The 15,718-nt window shown below is 36.5% G+C and overlaps 3 protein-coding genes across 4 annotated transcripts; 1 reads left to right on the top strand and 2 right to left on the bottom strand.

Moving 5' to 3' along the window:
* Positions 1-1,640: 1,640 nt before the first annotated feature.
* Positions 1,641-5,172, bottom strand: LOC140768689 (uncharacterized). 2 transcript variants are annotated; one of them, XM_073109057.1, is made up of 6 exons: positions 5,017-5,172; positions 4,823-4,935; positions 4,602-4,737; positions 4,442-4,509; positions 2,130-2,216; positions 1,641-1,804 (listed from the first exon to the last, which is right to left on the bottom strand). In XM_073109057.1, exons 1-6 carry the CDS (start codon positions 5,078-5,080, stop codon positions 1,724-1,726), a joined length of 549 nt encoding a protein of 182 aa, XP_072965158.1. In that variant the 5' UTR covers positions 5,081-5,172; the 3' UTR covers positions 1,641-1,723. The 2 variants fall into 2 exon arrangements, with proteins under 2 accessions (XP_072965158.1, XP_072965159.1); XM_073109058.1 differs by lacking the exons at positions 1,641-1,804; positions 2,130-2,216 and adding an exon at positions 3,810-4,017.
* A 2,480-nt stretch (positions 5,173-7,652) lies between these two features.
* LOC140769218 (monodehydroascorbate reductase 3, cytosolic-like) lies at positions 7,653-12,473 on the top strand. Its single transcript, XM_073109852.1, has 10 exons — positions 7,653-7,808; positions 8,115-8,186; positions 8,464-8,515; positions 9,043-9,123; positions 9,941-10,059; positions 10,265-10,484; positions 10,721-10,839; positions 10,927-11,052; positions 11,678-11,818; positions 11,888-12,473. The coding sequence occupies exons 1-10, from the start codon at positions 7,758-7,760 to the stop codon at positions 12,209-12,211; spliced, it is 1,305 nt and encodes a 434-aa protein (XP_072965953.1). The 5' UTR covers positions 7,653-7,757; the 3' UTR covers positions 12,212-12,473.
* Positions 12,474-12,994: 521 nt separating this feature from the next.
* LOC140768644 (large ribosomal subunit protein P2B-like) lies at positions 12,995-15,615 on the bottom strand. Its single transcript, XM_073108994.1, has 4 exons — positions 15,485-15,615; positions 14,512-14,600; positions 13,899-14,128; positions 12,995-13,232 (listed from the first exon to the last, which is right to left on the bottom strand). Exons 2-4 carry the CDS (start codon positions 14,597-14,599, stop codon positions 13,206-13,208), a joined length of 345 nt encoding a protein of 114 aa, XP_072965095.1. The 5' UTR covers position 14,600; positions 15,485-15,615; the 3' UTR covers positions 12,995-13,205.
* Between the last annotated feature and the right edge of the window lie 103 nt (positions 15,616-15,718).

The following is a 15,718-nucleotide window of genomic DNA, read 5'->3' as shown; positions in this document are numbered from 1 at the left end:
GCAGGATTTGCTTCTTTTTCTTTCTTTCTTTCTTTCTTTTTTCTTTTGATAATCTGAGGTGATTAGATTGAACAATTGAGTCAATCCTCTAATTCTCAGTGTAATTCGTTATTGTAAGAATTTAAATTCTAAATCTCTTAGTTAGAGAGGTGAGAGAATCCTAGAGTGATCTCAAGAGAGGATTCTCTCATTTAATCCATCTATCGTCATTAAGACTCTCACGGATATTAGAAGGTCGGCATGCTGTTAACTAGTTGAGGCTACTTTTAAGTAGGGGTGTAAATGAGTCAAGCCTGAATGAGCCGGCTCTGGCTCAGGTTCGGCTCAAAATTACTTTCGAGCCTCATAATTCTGCTCAAGCTCGGCTCAGCTCAACTCGAGCTGAGCCTAACCAAGCCCGAACCGAGCCCAAGCAAAACTCGGGCTTGATTAAAGGATGCGGCAGTGGCGATGTGGACGACGGCTTGCCGAAGGAGTCAGAGATGGATGGAGGAGAAGACAACGAGGAGGAGGAGGAAGTCAACGGAGTGGGCGAAGAAGAGGAGGCCAACGGAGAGGAGGCCAACGGAGAGGAGGAGGTGGCACCGTGGTGGTGGCTTACCGATGGAGGCCGACGGAGAGGGAGGTGGCAACGCGTAGGGTGAGGCTATAGGTGATGATCAAGTGAATAAGGGTGAGGGTGAGAGTGAAAATGCGGGTGGGTGAGGGAAGGTGAGGGTAAGAGTGAGAGTGTGCGGGTGGGTGAGGGAACTGAAGGTGATGGGTGAGGATGGGGAGGGTAACATAATGGGTGAGAAGGGTAGGTGAGGATAGGTGAGGGTGATGGATGGGTTACGGGTGAGCGTAGGGTAGTGGTAATATTTGCCGGCTCCAGCTCGGACTCGGCTCGATATTAATTTCGAGTTTATTACAACGGCTTGGGCTCAGCTCAGTTCTGACCGAGCCGAGCCCAAGCCACTCGTCAAGCTTGACAGCCCTACTTTTAAGGGGATTTTTTTTAAAGAGAGCGTGAATTTCATGTACTAGTATTATTTTATATCGCTAAGTTTACAAAATAGAGTATTATAAAATAATAGTATTTATTATTTACATCATATCTTATTGGTATTCATTATGAATTTAATACTCAAAAACGATTTAACTAGAATATTCCTTTATTTTTAAAATTAAAAGTTTTAAATACCTAAAAACACCATGCCCCATTTCTTTTACTTTGTACTGAAGACATTTTGGTCATTTTATATTATGATTAAGTTAATTAATATATAAAATTACTTTTAGTTTAAAAAAAAACTAATATTGAGGTGTTTTTTATGATAAACCTAAAATATAGAGATCGAATGATAAGTACTCATGGAGTGTAAATGATAATAAAAAAAACAAAATGTGTAGAGTGTTTGGTCAATTTCCTTATTATTATATACTATTGTTTCATAATGGCATTTATTCGTGAGAACTTCAAGTCAAATACTAATATCCTGTTTCAGAAAAGCAATAGCTAAGGATGTTTCAACCATTATCTTTTTCTTAATTACAAAGAAAGAAATGCTATTTATTTTGTCAATATCAATAACTCGCTTTAATTCCTAATAAATGTCGTGTTGAGTCAATATTGCAGCTCATTAGTTGCAACAGTAATGTGGAAGTGCAATAAAATGATAGTATAACCTCTTCTGAGTTCACAACAAATGTATGTTTTAGTATCAGTATTCTTCTTGAAAAGCTAGGAAATAGCAATATGACTATTCTCTCTCAGGATGAAGTCAAGTAGAGACTCGCAAGCATCTTCCAGTATATCTAAGACCTGAAACAATGCGAATCAGCAAGTTGAGAATAAGAGCGGCAAATAGAAGGTTGCAGCTCTTAAGAGTACACTAATACACAATAAAAAAAGTTGTAAAATATCAGGATTATTCTGCGGTACTCTTTTCTTCAAACTCATGAGGATCAAGCAAAATGATAAACTAGATCATGGAATAGTCTACTCCTACAATCATAGAAAAGGATCTATGCAGCTTACTTAACTGAATGAAACATGTTTTCTGTTGGTGACTGCACCAACGGGATAAAACTATTGCCTTGCATGAGGTAAGCTTGAAGGGATTCTGGCTGATTGTTTAAACACTTACCTTCTCAAAACCCTGTGGGCCGCCATAATAAGGATCTGGAACTTCAGATTCTTTATGTCTCTTACAATAGGAGCACATCATCTTAACCTGTATTGAAAAGCAAAAGAGAAGGTCAGAAAATCTAAGGCAATCCATACAAAGTTTTCTTCAACACCAGCACTTGGAAATCATATTAGCAATCCCTGGAGGCAAAATTACTTTTCCTTGGAGAAATGGAAATGAAGTCCAGGGAAACATATATGAGAATACACTAATGCTATGTGGTCCAAATTGTAGACGGCCAGTTCAATTTTCAATTAGAGTCTACTGTGACGCCCCATCAAAGTTTTGATCGAAACCATAGTGCCAAAGACATTAGCAATACAAATAACTAAGCTGAACCCGAGGGATACCACAATAATTTGACAATTTGATTTTATCTACTACTGAATAGGCCTCAAGCTTATCCACTGTTAGATGGATAAGGACAAAGAATAACACCTCGTCGATTCTATCACTTTCGTTCTAAATATCTAGGATAGATATTTGTTATGGTAACTTAGTAGCTAAGCTTCCTTATCTATATAAAGGGTTTGAATTTACTACTTGTATTTTATCAAAAGTTTGAGTAAATAAAAAAGAAATGAGACTTTATTAAGATTGATTCTCTTTAAGTGTTAGTGAAAATTTTCTCCCTTTCTTACTTCTATACTGAATTTATTTCAAGACTTACTTCATCTTGCAAAGAAGTTAAAGCACCGCACGGACTTGCCAAAAACGTTCAAAAAGGTTAAGTCCGTGACACTACGGACCCTTGCAAGTTCCTATATAAATAGAGGCTTGAATTAAAGGCCTATTATTTATTGGCAAATACTTTAATATCCTATGTAATTTCTTATGTTAATCCAATGTATAATATTAGTCGGTTTCTCTCTTTTTTTGATCCCGCATTAGTTTCCTAGTACCCCTTTAATTACGGAATTAAATATGTTCATATCTCTCAAAATTCAAAATAATAGCCAAAATAACAATATTTCTTTAGTCATTCTCTCAACCGGTTTAGGAGGTAATTGGTACAAAATTATTTTATACCATTAATTCCATCAACAACTAGATTTGTATTTCATACTTAATGCTCGTATGGAAAAAAAGGGTATGGTAGAAGAGATCCGATATTAGATATCAATATGAAAAAGTGATAGCTTAAGTATTCAAGATTTGTGCATATCTGCTACATATGCTTGAAAACAATTCATGAAAAATAGTGCTAGTAACATATTATGCTTATGCTTCACGTTAGAGGAGCCACTACATGAGAAGGAAATGAAGAATTGCATGCATAAACTTTAGTCAATATAAGTTGCTTTAAAATTACACTATATCCACAAATAATCACCTCCAAGGAAATCATCATTGGATCAATTTCAACTATCAATATGTATAAATAATTCATTTCCAAAGGAACCATTATAAAAACTAACTCACAATTATCAGAAGTGTTTTATACTTTATCTATCCCATCAATCTACTTTATATCAAATTAAAAGATATTTTGATAGTTTTTTGTTTACTTTTACTTTATATCATATCAAAGATAATTATTATACATTTATTTTAGAATGAAAATAAGTATAGTAATAATTATTCCTAGAATAAATCTCTTATTTTAAGGAACTAATTGAATTTTATTTGAATTTTATTCCACGTGTGAACAAAACCAAGAGGACTATCAAAGATAATGTGGATAACCATGGGGTTGCACCACTAGTCGGTTCTTGGATGACTCAATGAGTTGTCATAACATGTTCCATGTGGCTATCTTGTCTAATTATTAAACCAGATACATCCCTCCCAAGCAATTATGCCGTTGGTATGGCCACTTTAAGCGCCCTGATAGGCTGATACCCATCTGGAATTTGGAAACAAAATTGCCCCATTAATGTTAATTCCACATAGCATATCTTCTAGATCTGCTTACGCTCCAAGAAAAAAACTAAACGGAAAATAGATAGAACTTAGAACAAATTTATTATTACAGTAATGTATGAGCAATTTACCTAATCAGAAGAATCATATCTTTTATAAGATTTTTGAATTCCACAGAAAAAAAATTTTGCTTCCATGATTGTACTTTCATCTATTGAGAGCATACTATATCTTTTACTTGCTATAGAGATGAAGTAATGAAATAAGTTCTAATTTAACAAACACGACAGTAAGTTACTCTAAATTTCTGCTCCTACCAATGGTTATACCAAGACTAACTTCCAGGAGATAGGCTAAACAATCAATCTCTTTAATCCCATCAGAACACTGTAAGAAAGGAAAATTACCTTTCTTGGGCCATCTTCTGGAAGGGGCTCCTTGGTTCTCCATCTCTCGTAAGCACTCAATATGTCATCTAAACATATCAACCACTATGAACTTTCGATCAAAAAAGTAAAATAAAAGAGGATAGACAACAACAACAACAACATAGTTATGCAAGTGCACCTCTATTTTGCAAGTCCATGGCCAGAATGAGATCGAACTCTCTAAAATCCGAAGGCCGTATCGGCCTCGAGATCGACGTCACCTCAATCCCCCTCCTCTTCGATGCGGCCCTCATTCGAGAATCCGCAGGATTACCCTACATCCCACCCTCTCGATTAACCATAATTAAACGAAAATTTAGAAGAAGAAGAAGAAGAAGAAGAAGAAAGGGGGAAAAAAACCTCGTGGTAACCGATGGTGCCGGCCGAATCGATCCTAAATTTGGATTCGAAACCTCCTCTGCGGACGAAGTGTGTGAACACGGCCTCCGCGGCCGGGCTTCGGCAAATGTTACCTTATTAATTAGAAAGAAGAATTCATACTACAACAGTGAGGAGAGAGGAAGACAACTGCTCGCTAGGGTTTGGAGGATTACCGAGGCAGACAAAGAGAACGGAAAAGGGTTTGGATTCCTCGGTGGTCGGAGTTTGAGTCGCCATGGATCACTCCGCGAAGTAGAGTGCAGACGATGGAGGTGAGATGCGGAAAGAGGGCAATTGCAGTAATTTTGACCCGGGTTTAGCATAAATTCATATCTTAGAAAAAACTTATAAATTACACCAATCTTTTCTTATTATTATTTATGATTAAATATATTATACTTATGCCTAATTATTTTAAGCTTTGATACTTAAATTTTTTTTAAACCGATCCATATTTTATAATTAAAGTATGATAATTAATTTTTTAATTAAACTTAACTGAATATCACTAAAATACCTAAATTATATCTCTTATTATGTAAAATACTCAAGGTTTAAAGATAATGCTGCTAAATGATTAAATTTTAAGTGTTAGTTGAGTGGGCTGGACTTAAGCCCAATTCTAATCCTGATTGTTAGCCAAATCGGACCGGCTTAGGATTGAAAAAAGAGACATGCTTCTCTAATTTTTTATCTAATGCCTTATTCCAAAACTAAGAATATCACTCTCAACCTATCAAATAAATTGCCAAAACATTGACTTCATTTGTACTAGGAGGTCTTGTTAGAACTAGGATTACCGGTCCATATTAGTAGCTTATGGTTGGTCATCTTCTAGCATAAGCGTTGTTGGCGGTAACAATCTGATTCCAAAAAGTCACAATAAATTCGATCAAAATAATATAAATAACTTACAGATTATAGAATATAAAATTCTGAATAGTCGAGTCTAGTGTTGGGCACTATCTCCTTAAGACCAATTCGCCCTCCACTGATAGCTTCTGGAATAGTGGACGTCGGTCTCCCAGGATACAACGACTGTCTTGCACTGGAAAGGAAGCAGCTTTCTAATGCCTTGATGAACTGTGCTGTATTCTCTTTCGGATGCAGACTCGACTCTAGAAGAAATGAACCAAGTTTTCTTCTCTGATGTTATATTAAATTATGCAGACTGACAGCCTATTTATAGAGGTAAACAGGCTTGACGAAATAATTTGAACCCACAAAATAGTTACATTGATTAACTGCTTATCGAAGGGATACACCACTTCGACCCCGAACCAAACCAGATTTGAACCCGTATCAGGTAAAAAATTAAAATTGGACTTGACCCGTGTGTGTGAACCGAACCGAGCCAGGCCGGTCGATGCGCGTGTGTGTGAGTTAAGTGGCATAGTAACATTTACCCACAAAATAGGTACCCCTTTTGGGGCCCAAAGCCCATAAGAAGTTTGTTACTTATATACCATACTAATATTTTTCAAATATCCAATATGGTACTAAATTTCATTTTCTTTATTTTCTATTGCCATGATACCCACTTTAGAGCCAATTTTCATTCACTTCTTCTCTTCATGGATTTGACTAAGTGAATATTTGACAATAAAATACACTTTGAGCTAAATTAATTCCACCATTAAACCATCATTAATAATGTATGGGCCCCATTTAAAACTTGACTCAAAATTAATAAAAATTCATGTCAAAAATATGAAATTACTAACAAGCGTTACCTGTACACTAGAATATGTATAGATCCAGTACTGGGAGCCTCGTAAATCTTTAAAAAGTTTCCTCTGTGCCAAGTACTTGTTAAGCTCTGACTGTAGAAGATAAGCTGTGGACTAAGAAGTTCTCTCTATGCTAAGGACTTGCTATAAGCTTTTAATCTGACCCAACGTGGCTTTAAATTAGAACTAGGGATTCAAAATTCGTGCAGCACATGCCTGCCGCAATACAATACTATGAAAATTTAAGGTTGGAACTTCTAGATCTTACTAGATTGTTCTAGAAACGTGTGCTGCACACACCCAAGTCCCACCTTCTGGAATATCCATTCATCCAAGTATTTTTTTTTTCCCCATATTTTATAATAACAAAAGAGTCTACTACTCATTTTTTTCGTCAGACCAACCAAGTCCCAGCTCTAATCTAATCAACAACCTTCTGTTGACTCGTACAACTCGATCCAACCCGTATTAACATAGACAAGCCAGTAGTCAATAGGCACTTGAGAGTGCCAAGGACACCGTTTTGAATCACCCTTAAAAAGCCCAAGATAAATTGCAATCTGGAAGCAAAAATTAGCCTCCTACTTTAAGCACAGTTTTTAATCTTCAAGATCTTATTTGCTTTGAGTTTAAGAACTTTCTTTAAATTAATTTAGAAACTTTTAAATTAGTTCAGTAATTAAATTATTTTTTATTTTTTTATATTTAACTAAAATAGAAACTAACTAATAGAGTTAGAGCTCAGGCTCAAACCAAAAGAGAGCCCAAAGACCTCGAGCGATGAAGGCTGCGGTATAAACTTTTCTCCTTTCACATTTTTGAGAAACTTTCCACTTATTGTCAGAATAATTATACAATCAAAGCAAAGTCAAAAGTCTCAATAGGGCAGGTATGTGTTCGAAATCAGGCTACAAGGTTCCAACATCGCTGATGGATGTGATGTACCCTGATTAGCCACGTGCCGCGCGTACAGCATAAATTCCGGCCATTTGGTGTCTCTCGTCCATACCAGATCGCAGCCAATAGCGTTCACCCTCCCAATAAATTTTTAAAAAGGGAAAGCAAATAAATATAAAAATTATAAATAGCTCCCTTGGGCTAACGGTGCAGTTACTCACTCTCCCCTCCTTTCCTCTCTGTCTTAGTTCTCTTATATCTTTCTGCTAGTCGCTGTTCGATCGATCATGGCGGAGAAGCACTTCAAGTACGTAATCCTCGGCGGTGGCGTTGCGGCGGTGAGTTTTTGATCTGGATCGGATGCTTCGACTTCTCTCACCTTGGATATCTTTATCGGATCAATTGAATCCGGTGCGATCGCACTATTTTATTTTATTTTTTTTCATTTTGGCAACGTTTTTGCTTAACTATGATCCTTATATTTCCCTTCTCTTTACTATAGCGAAAAAGTTTGAGATGTTCTTGATATTTACTTTCGATCTGAACGATTTGTTAACGACTGAATGGGAATTTGTCGTTGAATTGTTATTCTTCGTCGCTTTATCTATTTGTGCATCTCAGGGTTTGTGGATTTGAATTTTCAGGGATATGCAGCGAGGGAGTTTGCGAAGCATGGGCTGAACCCAGGAGAGCTGGCAATTATATCGAAGGAGGCGGTAAGCGGTTCAGATATGCTCAAATTGTTGTAGGTTATAACAACGATGGTCCTTTTGTTAGCTTTGCACTTCTGAAAGGGATCAATCTGATGATGATGCTTATCTTCTTTTTAAGTACCTGACAGAAAATAAATATGATTGTTCTAAAGGGTATTATAGCGTTCACAAGTGATCAGTTCTAAAACTCCTCGAAGTCAGAATCACCAAATTGTGCAATATCCAGTGATTATGTTTTTCCCATGCATAATTTGAAGTGGGTTTCTGTTTCACCTTACAGGTGGCTCCTTATGAACGTCCAGCACTTAGCAAAGGATACCTTTTTCCACAGGGTAAGTCCTCCATCTACGATGGAAATGTTAATTTATCCTTTAAGAGTTATAACCATGCTGTACTGCATACACTAAGGCTTGTACATATGAGCATCCATCATTTGTGAAGTAAAAGACTCCACGCAGAGGAGTTTCAAATCTTACTGCAACTCAAAACAAGAAAAAAAAAGTAATTCATGATATATTTTTATTCTAAGAATATCAAACCAGGTTATTTATAATGTTATTGGTTATATTCAAGCTTTTATTAAATCAGATCTCATCTTAGCTTTGTTTGGAGTAATTAATAAACTCCTTGGTATCATATGTGGTGTAAGTATGGATCTCTGTCTGTTCAGTCTGACATTCCGCATTGGTATAAATTGTATGATCTCTGGGTTATACTTTTCCTGTTCTCTTTTTTCCAGTTTACATTGTTTAATTAATTCTACATTCAAAGACAGTGCTCTTGTTCCTTTACACAGAATCTTTACTGCCTAGATGTTTATCTTAGTGCTATCTTTAAAATCATTTCTTCTGGGTAACAGGTGCTGCAAGACTTCCAGGTTTCCATGTGTGTGTTGGAAGTGGGGGAGAAAGATTATTGCCTGAATGGTATACAGAAAAAGGTAGATTCTGTTTCTTTATTTTTACTGTTGATTGTACTAAAACAGAATTCTGTAAGGTGTGTACCATATATCTTAACAATAATCATCATTGGCTAGAGTTGCTCATCTACCTTACCCTTCTATCTAAGTCTACATTTTTGTGTCCAGTAATGTGTCTAAATGATGTACTTTCAAGTTCATTGCATCACTGATCACTCTATTCTATGTCCGCAACCAGATGAATGGATGATCACTCTTGAGTTTAAACCCTTTAGGTGGAAGTTCCTCTTAACTTAGTAGATTGGGTTCAGTTAGACATGAAACTCATCTCATTAACCTATGTTGGAGTGGTTGGTCTTAAATACACAAACAAATCCATTGATGCTTCTTTTATGCCATAGGGTGCCATGTATAGTTTTTTATTGTTTGTGAGAGAAGTGAGAAATTGATGATGTCCCAGTTAAATCGGTGCTATTGGGATCTAAATCTGGATCCACTTATTCAACATGAGCCCCTTTAACTATTTGAACACCATCTTATTAGCGTTATGTATAGTTACTATGTAAGTCCTGTAATTTCGAACGTAGAGTCTTGGCAAGGAGTGCCTCCAGATTTTGTGGTCTAGGAAGTTTAGTATACTAGCTATTTGTCACTTTGCCAATTGTGGTATCACTCACAAGTAATAACCCTACTTGAACCTCTTTGCTTTTCCTTGGATCCCATGCATAAGATAATTGCCCTTGTTTTTCACCATTTAAATGAGGAATAGGATTATCAGTTCTTCTACATTTTAGACTAGCTTCTGGAAGAATTTACTTGGCGTTTCTAATTGTTGCAGGTATAGAGCTGCTACTTAGCACTGAAATTGTGAAAGCAGATCTTGCATCCAAGACTCTGACTAGTGCAGCTGGAGCAACCTTTACATATGACATTTTGATCATTGCAACTGGTTCCACTGTATGTCAAATACTTTTCAATCATATCTAACATGAAGTTTGAAGTTTTCTGATATTTTTCTTATAGTAAGTCTTAATACAGATTGCTTACAGAATAAGATTCTATTGCAGTCTAATTGAAGAGCTGAAATATCTCTTTCCAAGAAAAAAAATTCGTTAGCTATTGCTTAGCTTCAATCTGACAGCCATATTGTTTCTGCTTTCAGGTTATAAAGCTATCTGATTTTGGTGTTCAAGGAGCAGATGCGAACAATATATTTTATCTTAGAGAAATTGATGATGCTGATAAGCTTGTTGCAACCATACAGGCAAAGAAGGATGGAAAAGCAGTAATTGTTGGAGGTGGATACATAGGTCTTGAACTTGGTGCGGCATTGTCAATTAACAACTTAGATGTCACTATGGTGTACCCAGAACCTTGGTGCAGTAAGTTCCAATTTACTCCCCTTACTAAAGCTTAATTTTATTATGCTTCATCAATATTTCTATAATGAGATATTTCTGGTATTGGATGTAGAAGGTCTTTATCTCTGATTGTGTTTAACGAGGCAACATAAAAATCATATGGTTGTAGAAAGAAACCACTTCTTTTCCATCAAAATAAGAGCTATTTATTGGGAATTGACACTTGTAACTGTTCTTAACATCCTTGTTTCTTGTAGTGCCTCGGCTTTTCACATCTGGTATTGCTGCTTTTTATGAGGGTTATTATGCTAATAAGGGGATCAAAATTGTCAAGGGCACAGTAGCTGTTGGATTTGATTCAGATACCAAAGGGGATGTAAGCACATGGAGACATTAAAATCTCTAGCTCTTCCTCGTGCGCTCCCATCTTTTGCATTGTATGACACATTGTTTCATTGATCAGGTGACGGCAGTTAAATTAAAGGATGGAAGAGTGCTTGATGCTGATATTGTTGTTGTTGGTGTTGGTGGAAGACCTCTAACAACTTTGTTTAAAGGCCAAGTTGCAGAGGAGAAAGGTGGGATCAAGGTGAGACCATGAAACTATGTATTTTCCTCAGTCTACCTTAAGATAATCTATGTTTCACCTGTTCCTTCCGAATCTAGTTTAAAAATTAATTCCTACAAAGAAGCTCACAGATTTATGACTTGTTCTAGGGAAAGCTCATATGGTGTTCAATGGTGGTTCATTACTAAAAAGGAGCATGAATGGATCATGACTGCAACTTATTATAGTCTTAATGGTAGAGCTTTTGTCATGAAAATGAACAAAGAATTATCATTGCTAGCAATGGGACTCAATGGGAAATGAGAAGAGCTTTAACTAGCTAGTAGTAGCCAATAGAAATCTGATGACGGTATTATGCAATAAGAAAAGATACAGGCTATAATTGTTTATTCTATCAACTTTCTTTATTTACTAGAAAACAGATTGACATGTGAGTACAATCTTTGCAGGACCTTAAATATGTTTATTATATGGCTGTGGTCTATTGAACCTACGCGCTTTACATATTAATAGTCTTAAAGTTGATGTCAGTTGTTCCTAGAATTCGCTGTTTCTTAACTTGCTAAACTTCTCTCCTCCGTCCTGAGTAGACATATTAATCGCCATTTGTACAAATTTTGCATAACATTTGCTACATGTGTGCCAGACTGATGGATTTTTTGCGACAAGTGTGCACGGGGTGTATGCTGTTGGTGATGTAGCCACCTTCCCTATGAAGTTGTACAATGACATGAGGAGAGTTGAACATGTTGATCATGCCAGAAAGTCCGCAGAACAGGCTGTTAAGGTAATATCTTACTGCTTCCTTATTGGCCATAGCAAGTCGAGTGCACCTAACATTTGTAGTTCTACCCAGGCAATTAAGGCAAGTGAAGAGGGCAAATCAATTGAGGAGTATGACTACCTTCCATATTTCTATTCACGCGCTTTTGATTTATCATGGCAATTCTATGGAGACAATGCGGGTGACACAGTTCTATTTGGTGACAACGACCCTGCATCAGCTAAGCCTAAGTTTGGCTCTTACTGGATTAAGGACGGCAAGGTACTAGGAGTTTTCCTTGAAGGTGGATCTCCAGACGAAAACAAGGCTATTGCCAAGGTGGCACGGCTGCAGCCAGCAGTGGGAGACACACAAGAACTGGCAAAGGACGGTCTTACATTTGCATGCAAAATCTGATTCAATTTGGTGGGAAAATTGTGCGACTTGCAATACTAGTAGCTTTGGTATCTTTGTCTGTCAAACATTGATATAGATTGCCATATAGTTTCTTGTGGTGTTTCCAGTGTCACGACCATTAAATTTGATAGATCTTCTTCTCTTGGCATCTGCTGGTGGATTTTAGATTCAACAGATTTTGTATGTCAGAAGTGAATATTATGGCTGTGGTCTCTATCGACTTCTTAAATTTATAAAAGGCAGTGATGTTTAACTATTGGAATTGGTTTTTAGGAACGATTTCACACCCGGTTTTCTTATTTTATATATAACATAGTCAGAAGTGAATATTATATGGCTGTGGCCTATTGAACCTACGCGCTACAGGATCAGCTCGTTCTATTGCATAGTGCTTATCTTTTGTTCCATGTACAAGGATATAGAATCCATCCCGAAAATTACCTATCTTCCAAGTAATATATTTATAATCAAGCAAATGGAACAGTATTTAAATGATTAGGACTCATATTGTAGAGTATACCTGACCACCAGTTCAACTCGGAACCAAGTCATCACTTTCTCAAGAGAAATTTGTCATTACAATAGATCATGAAGCATAATGCTACATTATATTCCTCTACGATCATTTCCAAGTTTCTTGTCAGAGTTCTAAGCTTTTTAATTTACTTGAATTATTTGTTTTTCACGTTACTTAGGGCCTACTATTACGGCCACATAAATGGTGGAGGTGGTTGTATTGTCCTAATCACTTAAAAGAGATTGTCTCAATCACTTGCATAAATAGATACAAGTACTACTGACTAGATATATCTTAATTCTTGCATTTCAAAACAAACTTAGATTACCAGAACAAAAAGAACACCTACTCTCTTGTCCACAAAATACAAATAAAATTGTCTGATCTACAAATCTTTAAATTCTAGCAGGTCTAACTAATAAGCAGACTCCAGGAAGCCACATGATGCGAATGGAGTTGGAGTTGGAGTTGCGGCGCTCAATCAAACAAGCTAAAGCCCATATCCTGCATCAAATTATAAAGAGAACATGTATCAGACTACACTACTGAACCAAAAGGAAGCACCACATTTCAAAACAGAAGAGATAAATTCACATCAGCTGAGAAACCTGGGAACAGTTAGCCATCTTTCAAGAATGTAAAGATAATCTTCAGTTATAGCTTATTGTCTGGCTTGATTGTAAAGGTTTTATGCCAAAAAGAAGCACCACACGATTACTCATTTCAATTAAGTTTTATTGCAATCATTATTTAAAATGTTAAGTGAAAAGGATTTGATGGGCTAAACAGCTAAGTTGAGCTAAAATCTTTGCTGAACTTGTAAAGGCGCTCAAGTATCCAGTTTATGCCATAGCTACTGATTCAGATAAAGGCCATCTAGTGACTGATGGAGAAATCTACTGCAAATAGATTCAACCATCACGATCTGTCACTTGCCGTAACTTCCCAAGTTATTTGCATAGATTATGTCATTTACATGGAATACAACTGAATTGTTAAAAACTAAAGATGATCTTGAAAGATCCCTACAGTGTAAAAGTTGCAAAGCCATGATGATAAGAAGTGCCACATCAAGTTTGAAGACACATAATGAGTGGAGCAAGCAATACTCTTGAATAGATAAAATGAAATGATGGCATGATACGTCAAATTATATAGAGCAAATCTTACATCATCAGATTCTTCCTTCTCTTCAACTTTCTCCTCTTTCTTTGGCTCAGGAGCTGCAGCTGCTGCCGCACCACCACCACCACTGGCAGGTGCCGCCACTGCAATGGCACCGCCGCCAGAGGGTACAGAGGCAAATTTTTCCCTCCCAGCTGCAATGAGTTCTGTTATGTCCTTACCTTTAACTTCAGCTAAGAGGAACTCAATCCTATTATCATCAGCTTCAGCCCCAACTGTCAATCAGAAAAGAAATATTATCACCATAGCTGGAAAATCATAATACTGAATTCATTTTTTTTCTTTTGTCACTACTCTATTACATGAACCAAGAACCACTAGCAAATGACTGGGAAGGAAAAAAGGTAAAATTCCTACGTAATATAGCTTTAAAAAACTACAAAAAGAGCAAGTGAAAAACTTCGTATTAAGTATAAAATGATACGATCCTCAATTCAACGAAGTGATGACAATAGTCTAGAGATCTATTGTCATCATTTCATCCTTATAAATATAAGACTAACAACAAATAAACGGATTTTGCCATAGTAATCCCAAACTATCCAAATTAGTAGATGTCAATCAAAAGTAACCAAAGCGACTGAGAAACAAAGGATACCTGACTCTAGGATATCCTTGAGATCATTGGAGGATGGATTAGTGTTCCCACCCAGAACAGCAAGAAGATAAGCAGCGATCAGCTTCATTCTGAACAAAATCGAAGGTCATGAGAGTTAGAACATTCATAAGTCCTTATGATGATGCTGAAAATAATTGAAAGTTTTATCTACAGGATAAAGTTCATCTGTACAGCACACTAATAATAAGAATAACCAATCCTTACTAGGGAAACAAGAACACGGAAGGTACAAACTGGTACAACAATTTGCGCCAGAATGCCGTCCTGAATGATGGCATATAGAGAAGAACCTAAGCATGTCATGCATCCATTTTTTTACTTATTTCCTTTCAACATATTTCCCTATATTTGCTCGTGAGGAATGGAAGAATAGCTAAGAGGATGCAATTCTATGAGAACTTTTTCTCTCTTCTGCAAAATTTTGTGCAACCAACTATGCCGTTGGATTGTTTCTTATACTATATCAGAAATACATGCTACTTTGATTATAACAAGAAAAACAACGAGCAAGTAACCTTGTTCACTTCTCAGTCCCTTCACCTCCAATACAAAAAAGCGACTACAAATTATAACTGATATTTTAATAACAATGTCAGGATGATTACATAACCCAATGTTAACATAATTAATATGATAAGTAAATCCAGTAATCTAATCAGGTAATCTTAATATATAACTCGATGTTCACACATTAACTACCAGTATGATTATAACAGTCAAAGTTTTCTTCAACCTTTATGATTACTTATGTATTTAGAACCCAACTTATATTTGCTATTCATCTTAAAACCTAAATATGACTAGAAAACCGAGATCCTATATCCCAGGGATCAAAGAAGACATTACAAGAAATAACTCAAAAGAATAACAAACGAACTATAAGCAAATGCAAGTCATGAATATCCAATGGAAGCCAAGAAAAAGAAAAGTAGGCGAGAGTTCGTAGGAGTACCTCGACGGCGGGTTTGCAACGAGTTCTCGAAGCCGGAGAGAATGAAGGCTATTTAGATCTCTAGGGTTTCCAGAGTAAAACCCCCAAGCCGTCTGCGATGAATTTATAGATGATAGGCCAGCACAATTACATTTCGCACCTTACATATTGACGTATTTACGATGAGAACCATACATTTTCAATACATACGATTCTCTCCAGTGATTAGTTATTGGGCTTGGGCCAGGCCCAAAT

The sequence above is a fragment of the Typha angustifolia genome, chromosome 10 (genome assembly GCF_048772165.1).
Source record: "Typha angustifolia cultivar Huaian chromosome 10, ASM4877216v1, whole genome shotgun sequence".
In the NCBI taxonomy this organism is placed as follows: domain Eukaryota; kingdom Viridiplantae; phylum Streptophyta; class Magnoliopsida; order Poales; family Typhaceae; genus Typha; species Typha angustifolia.
Note: the sequence above shows the minus strand (reverse complement) of the source record. Positions and strands in the feature narration are given on the sequence as shown.

Bases quoted from the DNA above. Each gene is read 5' to 3' on its own strand.
- LOC140768689 (XM_073109057.1), bottom strand. From the start codon at position 5,080: ATGGCGACTCAAACTCCGACCACCGAGGAATCCAAACCCTTTTCCGTT. The intron at 2,217-4,441 runs GTAATTTTCCTT...TTTTCAATACAG, and splicing joins CAGAAGATGGCCCAAGAAAG to GTTAAGATGATGTGCTCCTA. The intron at 1,805-2,129 runs GTAAGTGTTTAA...GCATTGTTTCAG, and splicing joins GCCCACAGGGTTTTGAGAAG to GTCTTAGATATACTGGAAGA.
- LOC140769218 (XM_073109852.1), top strand. From the start codon at position 7,758: ATGGCGGAGAAGCACTTCAAGTACGTAATCCTCGGCGGTGGCGTTGCG. The intron at 8,187-8,463 runs GTAAGCGGTTCA...TTCACCTTACAG, and splicing joins CAATTATATCGAAGGAGGCG to GTGGCTCCTTATGAACGTCC. The intron at 10,060-10,264 runs GTATGTCAAATA...TTCTGCTTTCAG, and splicing joins TCATTGCAACTGGTTCCACT to GTTATAAAGCTATCTGATTT.
- LOC140768644 (XM_073108994.1), bottom strand. From the start codon at position 14,599: ATGAAGCTGATCGCTGCTTATCTTCTTGCTGTTCTGGGTGGGAACACT. The intron at 14,129-14,511 runs GTATCCTTTGTT...TCTGATTGACAG, and splicing joins CAAGGATATCCTAGAGTCAG to TTGGGGCTGAAGCTGATGAT. The intron at 13,233-13,898 runs GTAAGATTTGCT...AATTTGATGCAG, and splicing joins AGAAGGAAGAATCTGATGAT to GATATGGGCTTTAGCTTGTT.